The sequence below is a fragment of the Paramisgurnus dabryanus genome, chromosome 10, assembly GCF_030506205.2.
Source record: "Paramisgurnus dabryanus chromosome 10, PD_genome_1.1, whole genome shotgun sequence".
Taxonomy (NCBI): Eukaryota; Metazoa; Chordata; class Actinopteri; order Cypriniformes; family Cobitidae; genus Paramisgurnus; species Paramisgurnus dabryanus.
Window position 1 is genome coordinate 3,124,960 of NC_133346.1, and position 27,987 is coordinate 3,152,946.

Genomic DNA, 27,987 nt, shown 5'->3' on the forward strand with positions numbered 1-27,987 from the left:
GGAGTAGAAGTATCCGAAGCATAAAACGAATCACCTGTCTAATGTGTGTTGTTTCATCCCAGCTTAATATCCAATGTAAATCTATGGCACTGTTTATTCCAGCACACATACTGTTAATCAAACTCTTTCTCATCTTAATCTGTAAGTCGTCCTGACACTTCAATACAGAGTTGAGACCCATGGGAATACTGTACAGTAACATATTGCCGATTATGTTTAAAAGCCGGACATCTGAGTTAAAGTCACCACCTGACAGACTGATTCAGAGTTGAACAGATCTGTACGAACCGTGTTGCCATCATATGGCGCGTCTGGAGGGAATGGCCATTCTGGATGTGTGCGTCTGTGCCAAACAGCACATGTGATAACTGGCGTTTATAATAACATGTGATTTATATCTGCTGTAATGAAGCATCTGCTCTCTCACATCTTACACACACACACACACAGATAGATACACACTCTCTCACTTTAACAGCAGGCTGGTGGGCGGAAGCCACAGTGTTCTTGTTTGAAGAACATTTTAGATGCTCTCTCTCACTCTCGCGCTCTCTCTCTCTCTCTCTCTCTCTCTCTCTCTCTCTCTCTCTCTCTCTCTCTCTCCATCCATGGCTCGTCACATGCCGTTTCTCTTTTCTCATTACTGTAATTACCTCATCCTGTGGGGTGACTCAGTGGTAGAGGAGGCGTGGGAGTGTCCGAGTGTCACTCCCTACGTTTAGCCTCGTCTGTCATTTCTGTTCTCTGTTCACTCTCTTAAAGGGGCCATATTGAAAATTTTTGTAGCATGCTCACTTTTCATGCTAGTCAAAGTTTCAAAAGAAGTTTGTTTGTTTTTTTACCAACCCAGCATCACGTCACATTCGAATTGGACTTTAAACAAGGGCGGCGCGATATACCGAAGCGCAAATGTGCATATCGCAATATGCATATAGCAACTGTTTTGTTTGCTTAATTGAGTGCATGCGTGTGCTCTGACGTGTGGAAGATCATCAACAATCAGAAAGAATGTGAAACGTGTTGGCTATGTTGGTTATATAATTTGTAACTTTTAAATATATTTTAATACAATTCAGATTTTACAAACTTAAAATATTATTGTATTGCATATAGGATATCACATTATTTAAGTTATCAAATTTATTTTCAGTATTGTGCAGCCCTACTTTAAACTCAGGTAAAACATGTTTTTTTTACTAAGGATCTTTTTTACTAATCTACCACCAATGTTTTGTTTATTGAAGTCAAAACCATGAAGATTTACAAATGACCCGCTTTGTTTAAAGTTCATTGCAATAGATATCGGCAGGGCCTGAAGTTAACTTTTTGGACCACCAGCCACTGTGGCGGGTGGATTTAGAAAACCACCTGCCACAGAGACTTTTTACCAGCCAGTTTTTTTTTTGTGCCTGAATAGTGAATTATAACACTGTCTTTATTGTATGAATTAAATATAATTTTTTTCAGAGCTACAAAAGTGAATTTCTCTTTGTCTTAGGTTGTTTGATTAACATTAATGACACAGACTTAAGTAGGTTCATTGAGGTTACTGTCTCTTTAAGACCAGCACAGACTGGTTTTTGACTCTCTAATACATACACTTAAGACATAAAGAAATGTTTTATTAGAAAATGAATACTGTTGAGATCATTTTGTTTATATGTGCCCTGTCAAGAGCAAAAAGCTTTTATGTAGGCATGCTTTTAGGAACGCGTCTCTCCGATGTGCCCTATTGAGTCCCCTTAAACCCGCGCACGCACACAGAGACAGAGGGGGCACAAACTGCGCACATAAACGCCGCACATACGTTGTTTTTCATTACTATATTCGCAAAATGTATGTTAATGTACTACAGTATAAGGCATAGTAGCGCAACTCTCTCTAAAGTTTACACATCAAGAGTTCTGATCCGTCACAGCAGCACTACACATCTGTGGAACTGTGATTATACTGTAGCCTATGTCAGCATTGCATTCTCTTCGCATCTCACCAACAGTTTCATACTTACTCGCACATCCAAACGTAGTCAGAGAAGTGCCTCATCTTCTTTCCAATCGCATGAATGTTGCGAAACAGCAGTCGCATCCTCTCAATGAATCACTCAATTTTAGGGGTGCAACGGATCACAAAACTCACGGTTCGGATCACATTACGGATTTTGAGGCACGGATCGGATCATTTTTCGGATCAGCAAAAAAAAAGTATGGGAAAATTCTAATAACAAATCAAGAAATTACAAACATTTATAAAAAGAACAAGGTTGCACATTAAGTAAGGTCTAAAATCATTAGTTACAGAAATCAAATGAATAATAACACTGCATTTATTGTATTAATTAAATGTAATTATTATTTTTTTAAAGCTTCAGCAGTGATTTTCTCTTTGTCTTGGGTTCTTTGATTAACATTAATGACACAGACTTAAGTAGGTCAATTGAGCTTACTGTCTCTTTAAGACCAAATATGCACAGACTGCATCTCTCCGTTTGTGCACTACCGAGTCCCCTTAAACGAGCGCACAGACACAGACAGAGGGCGAATTACAGACGGCGCAGCATTACAGTCGTCCCACATAAAAACGTTACGTTGTTTTTCATTGCTCTATTAGCCAAATGTATTTTAATACACTACAGTATGAGAGAGAGTAGCGCAACTCTCTGAAATTTAAACATCAAGAGTTCTGATCTTTGAAGGATGATGTCTGACTCGAGCTGGACCGGACGCATTCAACCGCACGCGTGCGTTTGTGCGTAAAGTAAACTGATCACTTTAGCGCCGTTTTGCAGTTAAACTGTTTAAAATCACTTGAATGTTAACATTTGCAAACCTTTATAATACTTACAAATGATAAACTTTCCCTATTTAAATTTGCGTATTAATCCGCGAATCACATGCGAGCCAAACCGTGGGTCGTGATCCGTACGGATCACGGATCAACTGCGATCCGTTGCACCACTACTCAATTTGCATCAGTGATATGCGCAGGCTGATAAGAAATGAGCGGGTGCCGGTTACGACGAGTCATCCAAAAATATTTTTATGATATTCAGGCCGCGGTCAGGCGGTCGAGTTTAAAAACTATTTTGAACAATTGCGGGCGGGTTAGTTGAAAATGTCGGTCGGGAGTGGGTTGTGTATACAATGACCCGCGCATCACTGATTCGCATTGGCTACCCGCCAATGTGGCTGGTAGATTGACAGTGTTAAGTTACCCGCCAATTGCAAAATCCACCCGCATTTGGCGCGTGGTCGGGTGTTAATTTCATGCCCTGGATATCGGTTTACCAGTTAGGGCTGTGCATGCCATCGTCAAAAAATTTTTACGATACGATGCATGTTACTATACATTGGTTTGCGATGTAAAGCAGGGTGTAGGGATCGACCGATATGGAATTTTCAGTGCCGATACCGATTTTTGTTTCATCAGCCTTAGCCGATGACCGATACAGGCTGACGATTTTCTTGAGCCGATATTTGGGGCTGATAGTGCTTTTGCTCACTCAATTTGCATCATTAAAATGACACAATTATGATGCCAAATGTTACAAGTCTCAATTTTAAAAAAGTAACATTTATTGAACTTATAAAAAAACTATATTTAACAAATAGTAAAAACAGGTGAGGGTGCTATGGAACCCTCTTTTGATGTTGTCATGGAAAGGTTGGTTGTTTTTAGTCACATGACCTGCAACCGCTTGCGGCTTCCAGCACTCTGTCTGTAAATAACGCGGGGGAAAAAATCGGCGAACACGGTAGCCACATATCGGCCGATGCCGATCACATAAAACTTGCAAATATCGACCCGATATATCGGTCTATCACTAGCAGGGTGATATGATGAAATATTTCCTATTTTAGGAATATAATAGGATATAACTTTAGGAAAGCTGTCGTTAAAGGATTATTCCAAATTTTAATAAAAAAAATTTACTCACCCCCATGTTATCCAAGATGTCTTTTTTGTTCAATCGAGAATATATTAAGTTTTTTGAGGAAACAATGCCAGGATTTGTCTCCTTCTAGTGGACTGTAGTGGACCTCAATAGTTTACATTTTCAATGCAGCTTCAAAGGGCTCAAAAAGATCCCAACCGAGGCTTAAGGGTCTTATGTATAGAGTACTATTACATCCTTTTATATCTCAGAAGAGTCTTTAGTTTAATCAGATTTATAAAAGAAAGATTAGCTTTACCGATTCTTTCTGATAACGTACGAAAAAATTAAAAAGGAGGAGTTACTACCGCGAGAGGAGCGAGTACGAGTTATGCAACACTATTCAACATCGTTTAACTTATAATTCACTACATGTTTGTGTCATTTAATATGCATGCACCTATTTCCAACATAAGACAGACGTCTTACTTACCACGTGCAACTCACGACCCGGTTGGGACTTTTCAATGAAATCCAGCGCATCATACACTGCTGCTACCCCCGACAATAAACTATATCCATTGTTTCCCTAAGGCTGACTTTCTTCTCTTTCTTCTGCCATTGTTGAGTTTTGAAATTAAACAAAGCTGTCGCGTAATGTGATGTGAGTAAATTCTAGCGTTTCCCGCTGATTGACGGGTGGGCGGGGTTTTCCGGGGGAAGTGCCCATAAAAAGAAGTGATACGTATAGAAACCCCTGAAACGTCAGCTGGACCCGTAATCGAAAAAACTTTCAGAAACTTGTACGAACCCTGGCGAAGTGCATTCGGCACAGAAATATTTGGTAACATCAAAACGTCACAATGCTTACATGAATCGTTAATTTCTTACGCCCCTATTACCAGTTTATATGGCCTCTTTAACATCTACTGAGATTGTTTATTCCTGTTTTTTGTTTATCCACTGTGTACTTTCTCTCTATCCCTTATTTTTCCTCGATTCCTATGTGTCTTTCTGACACTCCAGCTCCTAATAACATCTTTGCACTGTGTTGCGTGGCGTCGAGCAGCGCTTGCGTAACCGTCGTGTTCCCTGCTGACAGGCAAGAGTTGCTCCCAGAGGAGAGTTTGACAAGGAAATGAGCCTTTTCTTTGTTTCAGCGTGACGGGGGGAACCTCATTATATGATGACACCCCCGACTGTAATGGACTTTCTTATAAGACCCCTCAAAAACTCCCTCTGGTTGCAGACGACAGGTCGAACCCTCTCCAAACTAACGCCCTGCTCTTCTCTTCCTCTCTGCCTCTTGCTTTCTGTGTCTCCCCGTTTGTGACACGTCTGTGCGTGTGTGTTTGCATCTGGCAGTGGGCAGGCAGACCACGGCTCCGGCCAGCGTCTCTGCGGTTGCGGCAGCCGCTGCGGCAGGTACCACCACCAGTCTGGTGGAACAAGGTAGCCCCGCCCCCTCACTTCCTGTTGGAGCTCACCTTCTGTCACTCATGCTTTTCTTTGTCATAAATCGCATTCAGCATGGAGCTTCCAGCATGCAGCGGTACCGCCGGCCTTGAGCTCAACACTGTGGACGCTGCTGGCTGTCAAATCTTCACCCTTACTCTCTCTCTCTCTATTTCTTTACCATTTCTCTTCTCTTGCAGTTACGACACAAAACCTTTTCTCTTTTTTGCCCCCACTGCTGGAGAAACCGTGTTATGGCAGCTAAGATCTAGTCTAATGGTTTTAAATGGGTCTGAAATGGGATAAACGTGAATTTTCCAGCTCCAGTAGAGTTAAACATTTGATTCAGCTGATCTCCGGGTCTGGCGCTAGCACTTTTAGCATAGCTTTGCATAATCCATTGAATCTGATTAGACCATTAGCATCGCACCTAAAAATAACCAGAGTTTAATATTTTTTCTATTTAAAACTTGACTCTTCTGTAGTTATATCGTGTACTAAGAACGACGGAAAATTAAAAGGAACTATACTCTCATTCTGGCGTAATAATCAAGGACTTTGCTGCCGTAACATGGCACAATGATATTACGTAGTGCCTAAAAATAGTCCCCTGCTACTGGAAGATACTAAGGGGACTATTTTCAGCTGCTATTTTTAGCATCGCGCCTAAAATAACCAAATAGTTTTGATATTTTTTAGTATCTTCCAATAGCAGGGGACTATTTTAAGGCACTACGTAATATCATTGCGCTTCCATGTTACGGCAGCAAAGTCCTTGATTATTACGCCAGAATGAGAGTATAGTTCCTAGCCATATCTGCCTAGAAAATCGTATCTTTTAATTTTCTGTCGGTCTTAGTACACGATGTAACTACAGAAAAGTTAAGTTTTAAAAAGGAAAAATATCAAAACTCTTTGGTTATTTTTTAGTGCGATGCTAATGGTCTAATCAGATTCAATGGATTATGCTAAGCTATGCTAAAAGTGGTACCGCCAGACCCGGAGATCGGCTGAATGGATTCCAAAACGGTAAGAATCAAATGTTTAACTCTTGGGGAGCTGGAAAATGAGCATATTTTCAAAAAAGTGGAGTGTCCCTTTAAAGTTGGTCCACACTGCAACTTATTCAGGACAAAAACTGTCTGCTTAAAAGATGCCATCGTATAAAGCAACCTAACAACCTGTTGTGTTTAAGTTTAGGATCCGATCGTTCCAAATTGGTGATATCAGCAGATATATTTATATGGATTTTCCAGCAGGGTCTCTTCTCTCCCTTCCTCTCTCTCTCTTTCCATCTTTTCCATCTTCACACTTACTTGTGTCTCCTCTCTCTGCATCACAATTACGTTAGCGTTCATCACACGCCATGCACATTTTCTCTTTCTCCAATGCTTCATTCATCGTCAGATGTGTGATCTAACAGTTGTGTTTGGCCTCTCTCAGTCTTTTTTTTCCTCGAGTTGTATGTCAGATCTCTTAATTGTAGGTTTTCTTTCTCTTGCCTGCGTACCGGTGACTGACCGTTGCACGAGAGCACACGCATGTTTTGTGATGCAGAAGAACGTGGCGTGATCTGATCCGAATGCATGTGTCTTTAGTCTTGAATCTGTGTTCAGGATGGGGGGTTCAATGTCATTATTGGATTGTTTGTGGTGGTCAGGCACTTTTACTTTAGGATGAATCCATGGAGGTTTCAGACATTGAATAGAGCATTATCAAAATGTCTGTGGTGGTGATATCATCATGATACTAACATAAATGGTATTTAAATGGTACTCCAATGTAGTACCGCAGTAAAAACAAAGCAATCATTGCACTACCAGTACTACCGTGATCCTTTTGTATCGTTGTATTATGTATACTTTTAAGTGCATTGATGTTTTAGCTTAGATTTACTTGCAATGCAATTTTAAAAGCGTGCTCAGGTTTTCAAATATTTCTGTTTGGACTTTTGTATCTTTTCTCCCACAGATACAGTTTCTATACTGATCTTTTCAATGTTTTTTAAATGTGTTGTATGTTGTATTAGGAGGTTTAGTTCTGGTTTGTTGTCACCTCTAGATGTCACTACAATTGTGTCGGAGTGAAATGAGTTTAAATTTAGTTGTAAACTGAGCCAAAGAAACACACATTTGAACCCCCTGCCAGACAACCGAACATCCTCCAAATAGACCTCTTTTATCTCTCTATCTTAATCCACTCTTTCTTAATCTCTCCTTTTCTTGATTTCTCTCTGCCTCTAAAACTTGTCAAGGTAAGGTTCTCTTTCTCGCTTTCCTCTTCCTTCTCACAACACCTCCCTTATCTGCACAAATTATACTGTAAGTCAATGGACTGCTATAGACACGAAATATTTCCATCTCTGCTGCGTTGCTATGGCAGTGATGATGTGAATAATTTACATTTCGAATTCGATTTTGAAAGTCACATTTCATTTTAGCGTATGAATCTGTAAGCGGTACATTTAAAGGTTTTTAGTCAGTTTGATAAACTTTAGCCTTTGTATCTGAAGAATGTATTATTGAACGGGAGCAGGTGCATGCTGCCACATGAACCCAATATTTAACCCTATTACGCTTCAACTTGTGTGTGTGTGTGTGTGTGTGTGTGTGTGTTTAGCTATAATTTAAGGACAAAAAATGTCAAAAGATTCAGCTAACTAGGACAAAACCTTGTGTTTTCCAGTAAAAATGTCTAACAAATTAAAAAAATTAAATGATTGTTTGGCAAAGTTTTTTTATTTAGCAAATCTACCCAAACTTTGGTAGATCAAGGCTTGAAACAACAACAAAAATCAGTGCCAAAGTTTGTCCCTATAATTTTTAAAAGTGGCATTTCACAAAACTTTTTTTAAGATGTAAAATAATTCTGTGGTGTCCCCAGAGTACATATGTGAAGTTTAAGCTCAAAATACCATATAGATAATTTATTATAACATGTTAAAATTTGCAGTTATCAGCAAATAAATGTCTTTTTAAATGCAAATAAGCTGATGAAACGCAAACACTGATCGCCATGAAATTTAAACTCAATTGTGCACTAAACTGCACTAAATGGCAGTGCCGTGGTTGGATAGTTCAGATTAAGGGGTGGTATTATTATAATAAGATCCCCTTCTGACATCACAAGGGGAGCCACATTTCAATGACCTATTTTTATATGGTTTACCGAAACTAAGTTAATGGGTTGATCTTTTACACATTTTTAAGTTGATAGAAGCACTGGGTACCCAATTATAGATTTTTATGATATTTATATGGTTTTAAATGGGACATATTTAACTTTTTCCATGTTTAAGTGCTATAATTGGGTCCCAAGTGCTTCTTTCAACTTAGAAAATGTGAAAAAGATCAACCTAATATCTTAGTTTTAGTAAACCATTCTCTGCAAGCATGTGAAAAAATAGGTAATTGAAATTTGGCTCCTCTTGTGATGTCAGAAGGGGATAATACCGCCCCATAATCTGCACTGTACAACCACGACACTGCAATTTAGTGCAGAGATCAGCTAATTTGCATTTTAAAGGACACACCCAAAATGGCACATTTTTGCTCACACCTACAAAGTGGCAATTTTAACATGTTATAATAAATTTTTGAGCTAAAACTTTACATATGTACTCTGGGGACACCAAAGTTTTATTTTACATCTTAAAAAAAGTCTTGTGAAATGTCTCCTTTAAGGCTGTTTAGATATTTTTACTGGATGCTAATATGGAAAATACTAAGTAAGAAAGTTTTTTTTTTTGCAACATAATCTGTAATAATCATATAAAACAAGTTATATAATACCAACATAAGTCTGTGGTTTAGACAAAAGTGAAGGCGCGGTTGGCGCGTGTGTGTGCACGTTTACAAACTTTTGCATGTACACCAGCGCATCTCCTGTGTGTGCATGGCAGTCACTGACCCCTCTCTCTTACGTGAGAAATTTTAATCGAAATCCCACCAAGATTCACTTATACACGAACCCAGACGTGCACTACACTTCTCTCTGTGTGTTGTGTGATTCAACATGTAGTGCTTTTGATGGCTTTAATCCTCTGGATGTGGGGTGGGAGGTGGGGTATTTCCTCTTGCTGGCTCGGACAGTTATGTGACATATTTGGGCGAGCACTATTATCACTTTGCTAATGTTAACTGTTGCTCCGATCCCAGCGTGCTGATGTTTTCTCTTCCTCTTTCTCCATCTGCAGCAGCCAAGAGTCTGCTCAGCAAGAAGGCCGATGTCAAGGTAAGACATCTCTATACCTCGATTCTACCTCTTATAACCTGTCCACCTTCTCTTCTCTGCGATCTCCTTCTTGCTCTGTATCCTGTACAACAGATTGACTCCTGAAAGTCTGATTTATTTTTTTAGTGGAAGGTGCTTTGATATGGTGATTTATGTGCATTTGTAATCTGCAGTGTTGATGTAGCAGATTGTGTGTTCGTTGCTGGTTGTTTGTTTGCATGTCTGTCTCATCTGTAAGATTAGATAGCAAGACTCTTTGGGAAGTAGAGATGGGTGGTATCGACCCTATCGTGGTTTGCGATTTTATATCACAATAACGCTTTTTTGTGGAAATTCAACACAGGTTTTTTTATTAATACCAGAATTTAAAGAACCAATGTATTCAATACTTCTTGAATGCTTTTAATCTGGATCTAAGTATCTACATTAATCTGATTATTTTCCTTTTTCTTTGTGAACCGGTAAATAAAATTATTTTCGTTCACACGAAGTGAATAGCATCAGCGCAGAATCACATGTAACAGCAGTTAAAAACATAAAACTACATAAAAGTATTTATTTTAATACATTTAAATGAAACATAGCCCAATATACGTTTGACACACTAAACATTTTGTACATTAGGCTGATGTCTGATTTATGATTTTTTTTTTATTGTTGGTAGAGCAGCAAGATATATATTGATATTACCGGAAACAGTGCAAATGTAAATACAGATTTTAAAAAAATAAATAATTTAAATTTGACCAACTTAAAGTAGTAAATGGCGTATTGCATTATTTATCATGAATCAGATTTTTCTTCAATATTGCACAGCCCTAACTGTTGTGTACACCTTGTTGGTAACCGTCTAGAGTAGAAACTTTGTGTTTGTTACATAACATTGTTATAATTTACCCATAATACCTCAGTCATTGCGTGACCCAATCGCAGCAGTATTCAGACCACAGCACCTCCATTTCCATTCCATTGAATTTCCATTCTAAGTATTATATTTAAAAATATACAAAAAATAGTAAAAAAAAAATCTATGTGCTGAAATATATTTTGAAATATGTTTACAAAAATGTATTTTTCACCAATATATTTTTTGGAATTTTTTAATATATTTTTTTACATTTTGAATATTTTAAAGCATTTATATTCACGTCACATTGGAAGGAAAAATCCGTAAACAGGTTTCAAAAGGTTAAAATAAAAAAATTACTGTAAAAATATACTTAATTTTATATTTTATAGTTGTATGTTTTATATACAAATATATACATTTTATACAAACATTTATATTTTGTCCAGAAAAAATATATTTTTTCCCCTGAAATACATTTTGAAATATATGTTAATATATGAAGGTTCAAACTAAATATATTTTCAATTAAATCTTTTTTTAATTTAAATGTAAAAAATTTCTACAAAGTGTATTTAGCATATTTTTAAAACATATTTTAGGCCAGAGAAATTTATTTTTTTGCTTTAAAGGTGCAGTGTGTACATTTTAGCGGCATCTAGTGGTTAGGTTGCAAATTGCATCCAACGGCTCAGTCCACTGCTTACCCATCGCTTTTGAAACACATAGAGAAGCTACAATAAATGTCATCATCGGAGACAACTTAGTAAAAAAAGTTTGTCCGTTAAGGGCTTCTGTAGAAACATGGCAAAACAAAATGGCGTCTTCCATGTAAGTGGACCCTCAGTGTATGTAGATAAAAACGTCTCATTCTGAGGTAATAAAAACATAACGGTTCATTATAAAAAGGTCTTTATACACCCCTAAAAATATAGTTTTGTATATTATTTTGCATTTCTGTCAAGAGATCTTTTTAAAAATTACACACTGCACCTTTAAGCTGCGGTGCCGGAAAAATACCGTAAAATAACATTAGCACAATAAAATACAGAAAGTTTTCTGTAATACAAAATAAACAAAATTCTGTATTAGCATTAGGCATTAGCATCAGGTATATCGAGAATATGCACAGATGTTGACCTCTGACCCCTAATGAGTTGTTAAGAGTGCACGTAACGATGCATTTGTTCTGTTAACACATAATCCTCTCAGACAGAGGAAAGGTCGGCTTTTACCTTCATCCTAGTGTAGAGTTAGAAATGAAACTCCGGCTGCTGTATGTTAGGGATTGGATGAAAAGTATAATCTAGAGAATAATCCTCTACTGTCAGGCTGCGAGCATTAATCATACCTTACGTAATCTTTCAACATGCAGTTTTTATGAGAACGATGCTAAAAAAAGGACTCGGAGGAAAATCCCAACGCCTCCTTTCTCCAGCATTGCATATATTGTGACATTTAGCCCTAAATAAATGAAGATGTTTCTGTCCTGGCTTTTACTGCAATTTGTTACAGGCTCTAGATCAGTATTTTTTCTTCTTTTAGTTATTTAGATATTATAGACCAATGACAATTTTGACTTTTGGTTTCAATGCCTAATCAATCCAATACGATAATAAAAAATGGCAGGATTGCCTAATGATGATTTTGTAACTGATCCACATTTATTTTCACCATTTCTTTCTCTCTCTATATATCTCTCACTGGCCTGTCTGTATTTGTCCGAGTCTGAATCAGCAAAGCCTGCTGCCCATCGTCAGCATTTTAGTCTGAATTCTCATCCCAACGTTGTGCTGTGCCCTCTTCTTTTAGCTTCGACACACATTCACTCATAAACCAGCACCGGTGGGCACCAGCAATGTGAATGTGACTTTATCTGACTCTCTCATTAGCCGTTCAGGCAGGTGTGGGCTTTCATCGCGTTAATGAGCCACTTTACCTCTCTCATCGCCAACCATTCCATGTTTTCTCTCCGCCTACACGTTGCTCCCCATCCGTGATATCTTTCCATCCGTTTCCCGAGTACGTGTGTGAGAAGATAGGAGAGGGTGGGCCACCTCAGTAGGGAATGAAGCTCTCGCTCCAGGAATAGCTGGCAGTATGAACCATGAGGACCAGGAGACAGAAATAGACACCTCCGCTGCACCTCGCTCATTGCTTAGCAACTGGATCACCACACTCCTCCATTCTGACATTTCCCTACTTTTTTGCGCTCTCGATTTCCACCGTCTTGCCTTTCATAATGCAGTATCACGCAGAACATCACGGCAGGAGAAATTGTGAGAACACGGTCTATAGTCATTTAACCATTGTCTATGATTGAGCTCTCTCTCATTGCGAATACAATGTCCCATTTGAGTCAACTTGTGTTTTATATATATATATATAGTATTGTGAAAAAAGTCTTAGGCCTTTATGCCAGAATTAGATTTGGTTTTTTTTTGCAATGTTGTAGTGATCATATATAATTGTTTCTCAGTCTCTTTAATAGAATATATCCAGAAAATACAGGAAATGTGTATTTAGTATTAAAAACTGTATAAAAATGTAAACTGATGTGTCAAGTTTTTAGGGTTAACTCCCCTTCCACTTCACAAACTGCAGGATCTCTTAAACCTAAATAGAATTAAATCCTAATTTCACATTTTAAAGAAGTTTTTTTACTTCATTCTGCTCAAAAACCCTCAAGATGAGTTTAGTGCAAGGAGAGGTCACACTAAACACAGACAATGCCTAAAGAAGACATTTAGTCCTTAAAATTAAATGTTTTATTTTTTGTACATATTTCCTGTATTTTCTGTTTGTATCTTAATAAAATAGATTTTACTGTAAAACTCCTAATTTAAGATGACATGAAGGTTTAATAAAAGCTGTCAAACACAACACTGGAAATAAGGGCTGTGTAAAAACCCTCAGAAAAGCTCATCGTGACTCTCTTGTCAACACCTGCGCTGGCATGATACCAATAACAGGTGCACTCCTAAAAATAAAGAAAGGTTCCATAAAGAACGTCCTTTATAGATTATTTATAGTGGAAAATGTTTTAAAGAAGATAAAAATGAGAAATGGTCTTTGGTATCCCCAAAGTACATATGCGAAGTTTTAGCTCAAAATACTATAGATAATTTATTACAGCATATTAAAATTGCCACTTGTAGGTGTGAGCAAAAATTTGCCGTTTTAAATGCAAATGAGCTGATCTCATAATGGCAGTGCTGTGGTTGGATAGTGCAGATTAAGGGGCGGTATTATTATAATAAGATCCCCTTCTGACATCACAAGGGGAGCCAAATTTCAATGATCTATTTTTTTACATATTTGCAGAGGATGGTTTACCAAAACTAAGTTACTCGGTGGATCTTTTTCATATTTTCTAGATTGATAGAAGCGCTGGGGACCTAATTATAGCACTTAAACATGGAAAAAGTCAGATTTTCATGATATGTCCCCTTTTAGACTGAAAAGGTTCTCTGCAAGAACCCTTGTTAGCACCTACTGTATGTGTTTGTCTTAAAGAGACAGAGCCCCAAAACACGCTCATGTCATTCCAAACCTATATGAGTTTTTGAAAAGTATTCTGATATGGAAAGACGATGATCTTTTCCCCAAAGAAAGCTTTGTTTTTAATGCATAAAGTATATGCATGGGGCTTTTATGTTATCCCCTGTTATCCTGCACTTTTATTACATGAAAAACAAAGTGACGTGGGTTTGAAAAGACATGAGTGTAATAACATTTATGGCTTTACTAATCCTTAAAATTATATATGCCTTCGATCTCTACTGTGCACATCGCTACCTCATTAAATCCTCTTATCTTCTAGCAGATCTCTTTCTGACCAAAACTCATGCCCACCTTCTCTTCACTTTCCGCCCCTTTTTTGTTCTCTGTGTATAATTATTGTTCACCTAACTGTTCACCGAATCATAATGTGTTTTAACACTGTCGTTCCATCTTCCATCACCCCCAACCCAGAAACGGAAATCCAGCTCTACTGTTCAGTACATGGTGAGAATGATATTTAATCCTCATTTCTTTATCCACTCCAGTCATCGTTTTCTTCCTGTTGGGCTTTTATGTCACAAGGTCTTGCGCTCAAATGTTAAGCGGTTCTTTTTAAACGGTTGGAAGGCATTAAAAGACTGCAGGTTTTTAGTTATTAGATGGCGTGTAGAGTTGTAGTCAGTATTTAGTCTTTTGTTGTGTTTGTTTGTCTGAGCAGTAGAGATTGACGGTGATCTCAAACTAAACGTCTTCTGTGTGTGGCTTTTTGTTGTTGCTGCTTTGTCTGTTTGGCTCCTGTTTGTTCTTCCTGTCGCTTCAAGGATTTTTTCTTTTCAGGTTATGGCAACTTTAAACAAATAACTAAGCATTTTTTTTATGTATAAAGGGGTCATATGTAGGGCTGTCACGATTATGAAATTTGACTGACAGTTAATTGTGACAGCTAATAATAAATTATGACGATTAATTGCCTGTTTTAGGACTTTGATGATTAATTGACTGTTTTATTCATTTGTTCATGTAACATTCATTTGTTCAAAGAATTGTTGTGATTATTTGAATTAAATCTTTTGCAAGGTTTATCTGGCAGTAAATATTAATTAAATTAATATACAAAAACGGAAAATTTAGTGTCTTAAAAATAACAAAAAAATAAAAATGCAATTAAAATAAACTGACTATACCAGAACAGATCTTTAATAAAAATAATGTATCCTGTTTTGGAAATGTATGTTTTACCTGCAGCTCCCCCTAATGTTTTTAAAGAGATGTGCAATCATTGTGGTGATCTGAAATCATCGCGATAAAACTATGTTTATGCTCGCCGCGTCCGCACGGGCGCGTTGGTGCGCGCGCCAAAAATGACGTCAACGCGGAGTGGGCGGTCGCGCGCGTTGGGTGCGCAAGACCCCATTTCGCGTGGCGGTGTGCACGGCATTTTTTGTAACTTTCCGCGCGGCTCCGCATCCGAAATGACCGAACTCGAGGCGATTCTGTCCGAGCAGGCAAGCCTGTGACGTATCTCTTTGATCAATCCAAGCAAAACAATGTATATATTTATCTGACACTCTGTAAGTAAAGTATGGAAACTTTGCAGTTTAAAACACGAATTCTTTTACATGATTCAGAATGTTTGGCTTATATTTGTATTGAATGAACCACTAGACGAGGAATAAAATACAAACCTTAAGATATCTGTACTGTTTGTTTAGTAAAAAACGTAAATGAAATGATAATGTTTAATAAAGACATATTTAAAATATTGTTGTTTTATTCATGTTCTCATATTTATATATATCAAACTCTAATGTTAAAAGCACCAGGGTTGATCCAGCGGACGACTTCTTCTATCCTCTTCTTTATGTTTGTTTTTGACTTTATTGCTCTCGTCGCCCCCTGGTGGTTCAAAAAAAAGTGCAACAGCGAGCGCGTCAACTATAAACGCCTCGTCCGTTTGGTGAGACGCACGCGTGATCCGCTGAGGCTTGCGTTGCGGACCAAAGCGCGAGTATAAACAAAGCTTAAGGTCAAACAATTGAGGCAATTATTTCATCATTGTGACAGCCCTAAATGTTGCTAAAATACATAATTTTGTGTGTTTTGGTTTAGTACAATGTGTTTACGCGGTTTATAAACACATCATTGTCCACATAACGTACAGTATTGTTTCTCCTCTCTGCTCCGCCTTTTTGAAACGCATCGATTTTTTACAAAGCTCAGTGTGGTCTGCTCTGATTGGCCAGTTGTCTGGTGCATTGTGATTGGCCAAATACCTCAAGCATGTGACAGAGATTTTACACCCTTTACAATATTTGGAGTATCAGCTCCCAAAGCACTTGGCATTAATGTTCTTATAATGGTTTTATTTATGCTGTTAAACTTAATTAAAAATTGAAAATGACTGTTTGATAATCAAGTTAGATTAATTATAAAAATAAATTGAAGAGCTGAGATGCAAAACCCTCTAAGTGCACCTGACATGTTTTCTTGTAAATTAGCATTTTTGTTATGGATTCTGGCAACAAACCGATATTTCTGAATGGCTTGAGGCCGGGATTAAGTGGATTTAGAGCGTAAGTATTACATATAATATCTGCCGATAGCATTCAGGTAATATCATTATCGCATTACAGACGGAGGCTTTTGCATCTGAGCTGCTCAATTCTTTAAACTGAAACATCAAGTCGGTAATGAGAATTTCTGGAATTTGAAAATGTGTATTATTTTTCATATTTGTGTATTTTCTCTATCCAAAATAAAATTGATACATTTTCTGAATTTGGAGGTAAAATGTGATTCAGACAGCGTTCCTGAGACTCAAAAGACTTTCCAGAGACTCCCAAAAGTTCACGATCCACTGTTTTTCATTCAAGTGTTGACTAAAGTTACAGATTAGCCTAAAGATAAAATACACACTTTTTTCTCATCCTCAAGCACAATATTACCCCTATCTTTTTTTCTTTAACACTGTTTTGTGTTCTGCACAGCCACAGTCAAACAGCACCAAAAACAGCATAGTCACCAGCCCCAAAGGATCCGTCCCCTCTCCTGCTCTGGTATTTACCTCCTTATTTCTCTCTGTCGTCTGTCGCTCCATCTTTTCTGTCCTCTCGTCTGTCGCCTTGGCTTCCGTCTAACCAATGTCTGTCTGTGTATGCGTCTGGCCACCTGTCACAGACACAGCGTTTGTGAAGGACAGCTTGAATCCCAGCACAGCTTCCTTTTGTCATTGTAGCATTTCAGTAATGTTGATTCTACACGCCACAGATTTGTTGTTCAGAGTTGTTTGGATTGTTGTTTTGTAGTTTGTTTAATGTTTTTTTTTTTAAGATATGTCTTCTTGACAGACGAGTGTTTGTGCATGAATGTTTGGAAAATAACTTTGTGTTTTTGTCGTCTTTCTCTGATTTTGTTCTTACTGCGATCGACTCTTGTGATCTTGTAGTCTGTTTGTACATGTGTTGTTTATTAACACATTTTATCTCAGTGAGCTATGTGGTCCCAAAATATAGTTTAGTTGTTTCTGTTTCTACAGCTTTCTGTAACATTAAATATAGTATTGAATTTAAGATTGTTATGAGACACCAGTCAAACGTTTTAACGCACCTGCTCTTTCTGTATTTTAACATATTGTAATGATTAATTAAGTTATCAGAACTCTTAACACTGTGGGTTCGATGGCGGCGCGAGCGATCTCTCCTTTTTTTTAATCACTGCGCAAACGGAGCCTTGGATTACTCTGCTGATTTTGGACATACACATATGATTTATACATAATTTAAAACTCTAAAGTCTCATAGGAATTTATTGTAATGACTAGGAATTTAGTCATAAAAATATGACTAAAGCCAGTAAATAGTTTTACTTTTGCTATCAAAGTAACCACGGTTTGTAGGCCTAAGTATCGGTTCAGATCAAATCGATTCGAATTCGATAGTAATAAGGTAAACGTTAATCTTATGCTCAATGTTTGTGGGAAAAATATGAAAAAAAAATCGATTCGTATTCTTTGAGAATCGATTTTGAATCGACCAAGTAAAAAAACCTGATTAATCGAAAAATCTATTTTTTTGCCCAGCCTAAAAGTTTGTCTAAATGGTTTTAACCTCAACTTCAGGAGGTGCTTCATTTTGATATTACAACCCATAATCTTCAAATCTTAAGTGTTCATTTTTTGTCATACGTAGGACTGATATATGCATTTGTATATAATATTTGTATACACTTATATTTAAACGTAAGTCTAAAACCTGATTTATACTTCTACGTCAGACTTACCCAAAGACCTGCGCACCTCTCCAAAAATATAACAGTGCATAAACTCTACATTGACTGCAAACGCTGTGATTGGTCTACTACCTACCTTATGTTAAAAAAATTCGCATTTCATCATACGCATTTCTGCTTGCGACAGTAAGATCAAAAAGGGACCAAGTCTCAAGCTGCAACAAAAGTCGCTGTCCCATTACCTTATTGTTGGGTTAAATATGGAGATTTTCTAGATTGATTCAACCTAAGAGTTTTGTCCATATTTTATCCAGCTGAGGGTTGAAATAACCCAGCATTTTTTTAGAGTGTAAGATCATGAAAACCTAATGCTGGGTACACACCAGAAGATTTTTTACATCTTATAAGATTGTCAAAATGTAATAGACCACAAACATGAGGATAACCGTTTTGCTCCTATAGTGTGTGGTGTGCCATGATGTGTCAAAGACAGCACACCACACACAAACAGATTTTTAACCAGAGTCTCTGCTGTGAACACAGGAAATCTCACAAAGTCTCGCGAGACTTCAGAATAAGCATGGCGGACGATTTGCAGGAAGACATTTCAATGGTAGTGTTTGGAATGATAAATATTCGCGATCGGCGCTGCTCCGACTTTCTTCCGAGCAGGTTCAGACACTCTTAACACACCTCACACCAAGGGAAAATCTGATAAGATAATCTGTAAAACCATCGCGATACTCGGGACATAGCTAGGATTGTTGGAAGGGGAAAATCGGCCCAAAATCAGCCCGATTATCTTTTGGTGTGTACCCAGCATAACATCATTAGCAAAATGTATATTTTTATGTCCCACAATAGCATTACTGTAGATCTATTTTAACATCATCTTAAAAGCTTAACTGCACTGCTTGATCCCTACTGAAAAATCCAGCTAAAACCAGCATAAGCTTAAAGCATGGTTTTAGGTGGTAGTAGCTGGTTTAAGATAGTCCTCCCAGCCTGGCAAAGCTGGTAAAGCTATTGGATCAGCTGGTCTTTCAGCCTAACCAGCTAAGTCCAGCTAGACCAGTGGTTCTCAAATTGGGGTCCGGGGCCCCCAGGGGGGCCGCGAGACGGTGCCAGGGGGCCCCAGTTTTATGACATTTTATAAAATACATTAATTTATCATAAATTTTGTGTAATTAAACCAAAAAAATAAGCCTACTAACCAACATCACTACTTTGTATATTTTAATATGTTTTGTTTATTTAAAATGTTACATTTTAGAACTGTTTTTGTCATAAATTTTCTTTGGGGGGGCCGCGAGGGAATGCACCGTATACAAATTTTATATACACTATAAAAAGTTAAATCTGCTCTACTTAAAAAACTATTGGTGGTAACACCTAAAAAAATTCATAAACTTACATTTTCTCACTTTAAGTGAAAAATTGAAGGTGAAAAAACTTTTTAAAAATTGCTTTAATTGTTAACACCTAAAATAATTAAACATTTTCAAGTTATTTTTTTACTTAAAGTGAGAACATTTAAATAAAAAATAAAAAACATTTTAGGCATTACCAATTATAGTATTTTTTTTAAGTTGATCCAATTTGTACTTTTTACAGTGTATGCACCTTTAAATCTTCAGAAATTGTACGTCCAACAAGCTCCTTATTTATACTTGAATCAGATATGTGATCTGCCTTTAACCAGGCCGTTATATCTTCAACTAATATCCTCCATCAACTTTTTAACCTGTCCTTCTAACTCTTTAAGAGCTCACCGGTTTCTCTCTCCATCTCTCTCTTATCTCCTTTGGCTAACACAATCTTCTGGTTTTATTCTCGCCATCTGTCACCTCATCTCATTTTGCTTCTCTTTGTTCTCTCTTTCTCTGGTTTTCTTCTCTTTATTTCTCTCTGTAGGAACCTCAGACCACTGTTATCCATAACCCAGTGGATGGGATCAAGGTACATCCTCTCTCATCCTCTGTCTTTCATACTCATCTCTCTCTCTCTCTCTCTCTTCCGCTCTCTGCTCCTGTCTTCTGTTGCCAGCAGTTTCTTGATTCTGTGATGCAGGTGAGATGTTCTGGTTTCATGTCCTCAGATTGAGACAAAGAGGAAATGGGTTTTTGAAAGTTAAGTGATATGAGTTTGGTTCATTGTTCGGTGCCAGTGATCTCAGTACAAGGAGCTGTCATAGATTTGTTGAGATGGTTAAGTGATCAGTGATCTAAGAAGGTTTTATATAAAATTATTATAGGTGAGTGAATGTTCATCCTTGAGTCAGTCTCATGGTTCAGTCATCTGCAGGTAGACAGAAATACAAACAGGTGGACGGGTGCTCAGTTTAAAAGCATCTGCATTTTTAATACAAGTTCTTAAATGTGTGTTTAGCATGTGGGTGGCACATGCATATGCAAACCAGGGTGCGTAAAGAAACGGCAGCTGTGAGATCTCTGTGCTGCCACCTGGTACAGAGAAGTGGAGATGCACATAAAGCATTGAGGAGCAGCGTTCAGTTCGCTGGCGGTGTCACAGCCTCACCAGGTGGCTGATGGGAGAAGCAGCTCGAGATGAATTCTTCTCATATGGATCTAAAGCTGAGATTTCATTCACTAGAAGTGTATTATGTTCGACTCCATTTGTGGTGACATTACATTCATCTCAGTAGTAGTATTGGTTGTGTTTTATTGGAGTTGGAGTACGTGATGTGTTGTTTGTGTGTTTGTGTTTGGAAAGTGAGATCAGTCAGTAATCGATTTTGTCTGTCCTGCAGGAATCTTCAGACAGCAGCAACACCACAATTGAGGATGAAGATGTCAAAGGTACGTTTGGTGGTTTCTCCTAAAGCGATTTTGTCTGTACAAATGAAAACCTCCTACAAAACTTGCAAACACTTTGGTAATATCACTCAGGAAGTGATGCAGAGATTTCGTCGGCACTGAAAAATGTCGATTGGTTTCCCCTAATGTAGTCAGCAGACCAACTTGATCCTGCTAACATCTGAGGATAGGCAGGACGGTCGACTTTCTCTGAATTCCTTAGTTTCGGCGTTCATGTAATTCTGCCTTTATCTTGCTCTTCTGGGAGATTCATTTGGGAACGGCGCAAAGGCACCTTGACTGTATTTTTAACTGTAGGAACAAGAAAGATGTGGGCTGAGTCCCTGTGTGTGTCTGTGTGCAAGCCTAATGTGTGTTCAATGTCAGTTCACCTTGCATAAATGATTTTAGTCATTGTGTTCTTATTGTGCGTCCGTCTGTAAAAGTGACGAGTGAATGTTTAACCTTCCTGTAAATGTTTCAACCTTTTTGTGATCCCCTTCCCTTCTTTCTCAGTAATATTGTATGTTCTCATCCTCTCCTTCTCATTCAATAGGGAAAACCCTAGATAGCAGTTCAGTTAAAGCCCCATCTGAAGTCAGTCAATCAACTCTGGGCTCCGCCCCTTCCATTTTCTGTAAGAATAGCTGATCTGTGCACGTTTGGTTTGGTCTGCACTGCATCTTTCAACCAATACCACTAACAAATATGGTTGCGAGACAAACAAGGATATGAGTAATAATTCGAAGCTAATAGATGCTCCTGGCTGATTTAAGGGCAGTGACGGTGGCAGTTTTTAATGCACCAGTTCACCGCGGTAGTTATAGAATGTGTGTGTGGGCGTGCACGCATGCATGCTCGTATGTGCATGCGCACATTGATGCATATGGGCTTTTACACTCAACTAAAGGATTATTAGGAACACCATACTAATACTGTGTTTGATCTGCCTTAATTCTACGTGGCATTGATTCAACAAGGTGCTGAAATGTTGGCCCATATTGATAGGATAGCGTCTTGCAGTTGATGGAGATTTGTGGGATGCACATCCAGGGCACGAAGCTCCCATTCCACCACATCCCAAATATGCTCTATTGGGTTTAGATCTGGTGACTGTGGGGGCCATTTTAGTACAGTGAACTCATTGTCATGTTCAAGAAACCAATTTGAAATGATTCGAGCTTGGTGACAGGGTGCATTATCCTGCTGGAAGTAGCCATCAGAGGATGGGTACATGGTGGTCATAAAGGGAAGGACCTGGTCAGAAACAATTCTCAGGTAGGCCGTGGCATTTAAACAATGCCCAATTGGCACTAAGGGTCCAAAATTGTGCCAAGAAAACATCCCCCACACCATTACACCACCACCACCAGCCTGCACAGTGCTAACAAGGCATGATGAATCCATGTTCTCATTCTGTTTACCCCAAATTCTGACTCTTCCAACTGAATGTCTCAACAGAAATTGAGACTCATCAGACCAGGCAACATTTTTCCAGTCTTCAACTGTCCAATTTTGGTAAGCTTGTGCAAATTCTAGCCTCTTTTCCTATTTGTAGTGGAGATGAGTGGTACCCGGTGGGGTCTTCTGCTGTTGTAGCCCATCCGCCTCAAGGTTGTGCGTGTTGTGGCTTCACAAATGCTTTGCTGCATACCTCGGTTGTAACGAGTGGTTATTTCAGTCAAAGTTGCTCTTTTATCAGCTTGAATCAGTCGGCCCATTCTCCTCTGACCTCTAGAACCAACAAGGCATTTTCGCCCACAGGACTGCCACATACTGGATGTTTTTCCCTTTTCACACCATTCTTTGTAAACCCCAGAAATGGTTGTACGTGAAAATCCCAGTAACTGAGCAAATACTCCGACTGGCCCGTCTAGCACCAACAACCATGCCACGCTCAAAATTGCTTAAATCATCTTTCTTTCCCATTCTGACATTCAGTTTGGAGTTCAGGAGATTGTCTTGACCAGGACCACACCCCTAAATGCATTGAAGCAACTGCCATGTGATTGGTTGATTAGATAATTGCATTAATGAGAAATTGAACAGGTGTTCCTAATAATCCTTTAGGTGAGTGTATATAATGCATACATATATTTTGAAATATAAAAAAACGAGGATCAGATAAATGTTTTTTAACAAAAGTGCATGTCATAGTGATTTCTTTTTCCGCTGATGCGTGCTTGTCACAACGTCAAGCAATGCTTAGGTTAATTAGCAACGGTAGATGCTCTGGAACACCCAAGCGCTTTAAAAGAAGGAGGAAAGTGAAGCGGTCACGTTGTTTTAGATGTGAAATGTGAAAACTCGAAGACATCTCTGCGAGATTGCACTTGATATTTTTCATAGTTTGTAACGTGCACAACGCACTTTAACCCCAGGATGGCACTGCATCACCACGGTGGTTCGGTGGTTATTTCAACCGTCACAGCCCTAGCTGCTTTCTGCTTTATTAATCATCTTACTGTGGTGCTTTGAGGTACTAGTTGAGGCTAAAGACCAATGGCTTGATCCTTTGAGCAAGATGCTTAAATAGTTCAATTCACTTACTATCGTATTATTCCAAACTCATATAATATTATTTCTGTAAAGCACAGTCAAGGATGCATTGGCATACACTTGCACCTGCACGTAAGGCTTTCTACAGCCGCTTGAGCTGCATGAGATTGGTCAAACATGCCTTCGATCTCTATTGTCAGATTCCCTCCTCAGTCATTATTACCTCCCTACGTATATCCAGCCTCCAAGCTGAGTGATGTCCTGGGCTGCGCACGCAGGGGTTCGGGACCTGCAGCCGTACCTGACAGCGAACCCATCAGCCGTTCGGTTCCCTCTCCTCCACACAACCCTGTAACGCAAAGTGAGTAGAGCGCCCCCTCCAGGCCTCAGCTCCCAAACCATAACCATGTACAGACGCTCATGCACAGGGTCTGGTCCAAAGTATATTTATTTAATTAAAAAAAATGTGTTTAAAGCATGTCTGTTTGTCCAAGCATCGCCTGTGTGCACCTGTTATTGATTCACAACCCATCAGTCATACAGCACTCTTTTGCATCTTGTCATTTCATATCTGTTTGTCTGGTGCTACTCTCATCTGTTTCTCCTCATTTCCCTTTACGGTCAATGTATTTTTCCCGTTTCCGACTCGCTCAGCCCGGTTCACAGATCTGTTAAGCGGCTTGGGCCGCTCACCCGCCCCACAACCACAAGCGGATTCGACTTCTTCTCGAACCTCTGCCCCTCCTCCCCAGCCCTCTTATTCCCTGACTCCGCCCCCTTCTGGGCTCTCTGTGTCAGCGCCGAGTGAGTACAGCCTGCTGAGTGATAGAGTTGCGTGTACGAATTAATCACCTTTTGAATATTTGACTTCACATTGCAGTGCACACCAGTTAAACAAAAAAAACCATACTTCTAATTAAGTACTAATTTAAAATTGTGCATCTTTACTTCAGTATATCGCATAAAGCTAGTCAGTCACACTGGAGCTATCTGTGTTTGCTTGCATGGTTCGTGAGCTTGTGAAAAAACTTCAATGCTATATTACATAGTATTGACTGGACCTAATTCGTACTAACACAAACCTGAATCTGCCTTTGACCATGCTATGATCTGAACGTATAGGTTTCCATGTAAAAAAGGTAACAAACATAAGTAGGGCTGCAAAACGATTAATCGCGACTAATCGTTTGCAGAATATTATATATATATCAGGGCTTAAAAACGAAAAAAATTATCAATCGTTTCACTCCGAGCAGAATCGATATTTTAACGTTTCCGTTTTTGCGTTCCTCATTGAACATTTACGTTCCAAAAACGGTTTACTTAGAAAAAATACCGGTTAATAACGTTATTTTAATTCAGGCTATACTTTAACAAATGCATGCATCCAGACTAATTTTCACACAAAAATAATAACATAACACATGATATAACTAAACTTCAACATTTCATTAATTGTTAAAACCACAAAAGAAATACCTGCATTCATTTTAAGTATAAACAGCTGAAAAAACGACCCGTTTTCAACCATGTCTTTTTCTGGTTGAACCCGCAGCATACTCTGCTGGATGTTTATGTTAAATGTGCCTCTGTAAGTTACCTCAGTGATTCCCGGCTACTGTTCTTCTCCCCCACATCCTTCAATATTGCAGACAGACTTGTTAAGACAGCTTGTCGTAAGAAAAATAATAACGAAAAGGAATTTCTTGGTGGCGACCCATCTAAAAAGTTATTGACAGTGGTATAAGTCCCCTGGCTTTTTTGAGTTACAGTTTGCATCTTCATATTTCCAAGCAAGTTTTAACTTAAACATACCTCTGAACATTTGATGGGTAGCTTTGTGGTTATTTAAGACAAATGCTATCGGGCCGGAGACTCGATGACTGCTGCGCGGGCATTTCACTCACGCTATGTGTCAAAGTCACTCACGCTTGATGCGTCAAAGTCACATGTTGTACTGTTCAAATCATGATTGGTCACTGATAAGTACAATATTAAAGAAAACGATAAAATAACGTTATTAACCGGTTAATGGTAATTTTAAATAAACGTTTCTGTTCAGAACGATTAAAATTGATTTTGTTTTCGTTTTCGTTTTTGTTCCTGTTAAAATTTCGTTCGTTTCCGGTTTTCGTTTTCGTTCCTTGAACCGGTTCAGAGCCCTGATATATATATATATATATATATATAAATAGATGTTTATTAAATGATACATGCATGTGTGTGTATTTATATACACATAATTATTATACACAGTACACAACTACACACACATATATGATATAAACAAAAACTTTTATTCTGCAAACGATTAGTCGCGATTAATCGTTTTGCAGCCCTAGACAGTGTGGGTTGTGTTATCTTGTCAGCTCACCGATGTTTCTTGTTAAATTTTTCTAAGAGCTTTCAGAAATTCGGAAACATGATGTATAAAAGTGAACGGAAAAACTTTTGTTTCTGATAAGAGTATATCATTTAGTGCTATAAGTGACACCTTCCGGACTTTTTGACAGACTTTGCTTTTGTGATTACACTTCCATACCTATATGCTGGTTTCAATGTCATGATACACAGGAAGGGGAAAACATTTGTTGAGTCTGATACTTCAATCATGCATAACACTACATCAGACCTGTGGTGTCAGATTGTCAAGGAAAAGCTGAAGGACGTGTCAAGCTCACGTAGCTCATCTAAAGTGGAGCATGAAGCTGTGAAGGGAAGGAAAGAGAGGGGGAGAGTTAGAGAGCGGAGGAGGGCGAGAAAACAGCCAGGAGAACATCACATCCGAGCAGCCAGGAATAGCTTCCTGAACCCGGCAAACTCCATGCAGACAGAAGAAGATAAGGAAATTAGTAATTCCAGTTGTAGCTCATGCAGAATCCATCGGATTTATGGTTGATTATTACAAACTTTATTCATATGTTGATTAGATAAGGAAAGTGTGGATGGATGTGTACTCATAAGTTAACAGGAGGTGAAGGTACAAACTTCAAAAGAGATGTACATTTAGTTTAGTAAGAGAGTTGAGGAAGTACAGATGGTCTAGATTGGAGAACATGACTGAGAAACCAGGTAAGTCCTGCGGTAGAGCTCATGTCCTAAATATCTTATGCCATGTGTCAGGGTCATGTTTGTCGTTTCTGTCAGACATAACTTGGAGGAACAGTTTGCACTGGCTTTGTCAGTCTATATTTTTAAAAACACATTTGGTATATCTTTATAATACAGCCAATAGAATTATAATTTGCTATTGTTGGTCAGCAAAATATTCTGTCAACTACCGACAACATTTCTGCCAAATTCTTAATTAAAATTATGCTTTTATTTGCATTTATTTATTGAAAATTTAAATGGGGAAAACATCAGGTTTTGCAGAGAAAACAAGTTTAAATTCATTTTTCAACAGTGTTGGGGAAAGTTACTTTTAAAAGTAATGCATTACAATATTAAGTTACTCCCCAAAAAAGTAACTAATTGCATTACTTAGTTACTTTTCATGGAAAGTAATGCTTACGTTACTTTTTAGTTACTTTTGCGGCACTTTTTCTTGGTTGAGGCTTGATCTTTTTCAGACCTTGAAGGGTTTTTTTATGACTACAAAATTCTGCATTCAAAAATTGCATATTTCATGACAAAATAGTTGAGCTATGGCCTGCCATCTCAGTTTCTGACTCAAACTGTTCCAACAGTTGGCATAGAGTGCATAATGTGACTACGTTTAGTTTAATTCAGTACATAATTTTTTATCAAATTAATTAAACTAAAAAAGTAACTTGCATTACTTAACTTGCATTACTTTTTTTTTTCAAGTAACTTAAATATTAATGTGTACATTTTAAAAAAATGTACTTTACTCATTACTTCAGAAAAGTAATATTATTACGTAATGCAAGTTAATTGTAATGCATTATCCCCAACAACAAATTTCTAATGTTTTTACATGTATTTTAGTAAAGAAATCTGAAATAAAATCCCTAATTTTTAGTCACATCTGTCATGCTCTCAGTCTTGTACATTTGCTGTTGGATGACTTTGGTTTTGTTGAAATTCAACAGATGCTGGTCTGAAATACATCTAGAAATGATGATTAAAGTCAAAACTGGAGTGGTTTCTTAATTTTTTCCGCAGCTGTATATATTTGTGACATGTATATGCACCTGCATCGATTTTTACATCTGATTATTTCTTAACTTTTCTAAATAAATCTATAGCATATCCGTAGATCATCTCAAAGCCTATGAACTAAATTGTCCAATTTCTAACTACTTGACAGTTTTCAGTGAAATTTGAGATAATTTAACTTGAATTGTCCACTTGTGTGTTTTCTCTACAGCTCGCAAGCAAGAGATTATCAAGATTACAGAACAGCTGATAGAAGCCATCAATAATGGTGACTTTGAGGCCTATGCGTAAGTTAAATAATGTTTCCTTTTTATGTGTAAGACAAATCACTTAGAAGTATGCAGGCTAGAATTTCCAGAATAATGTATTTTAATGGCACAGTTATTTAAAGGTGAAGGTAAGAAAAACGTTCC

The 27,987-nt window shown here is 38.0% G+C and overlaps 1 protein-coding gene across 48 annotated transcripts in view; it reads left to right on the plus strand.

The window, feature by feature from the left end:
- Window positions 1-27,987, plus strand: part of camk2b2 (calcium/calmodulin-dependent protein kinase (CaM kinase) II beta 2) — a 66,466-nt gene that overhangs the window by 33,429 nt on the left and 5,050 nt on the right. For 3 of the 48 annotated variants that reach the window (XM_065262980.2, XM_065262969.2, XM_065263175.2), the window contains 10 exons: window positions 5,237-5,323; window positions 9,522-9,559; window positions 14,382-14,414; window positions 16,898-16,966; window positions 20,052-20,096; window positions 20,908-20,956; window positions 21,510-21,590; window positions 23,694-23,813; window positions 24,107-24,256; window positions 27,786-27,861. In XM_065262980.2, the coding sequence (XP_065119052.1) occupies window positions 5,237-5,323; window positions 9,522-9,559; window positions 14,382-14,414; window positions 16,898-16,966; window positions 20,052-20,096; window positions 20,908-20,956; window positions 21,510-21,590; window positions 23,694-23,813; window positions 24,107-24,256; window positions 27,786-27,861 (748 nt within the window). The remainder of the gene's footprint in view (window positions 1-5,236; window positions 5,324-9,521; window positions 9,560-14,381; window positions 14,415-16,897; window positions 16,967-20,051; window positions 20,097-20,907; window positions 20,957-21,509; window positions 21,591-23,693; window positions 23,814-24,106; window positions 24,257-27,785; window positions 27,862-27,987) is intronic. The other 45 variants (XM_065263040.2, XM_065263034.2, XM_065263007.2 and 42 more) reach the window with 37 other exon arrangements.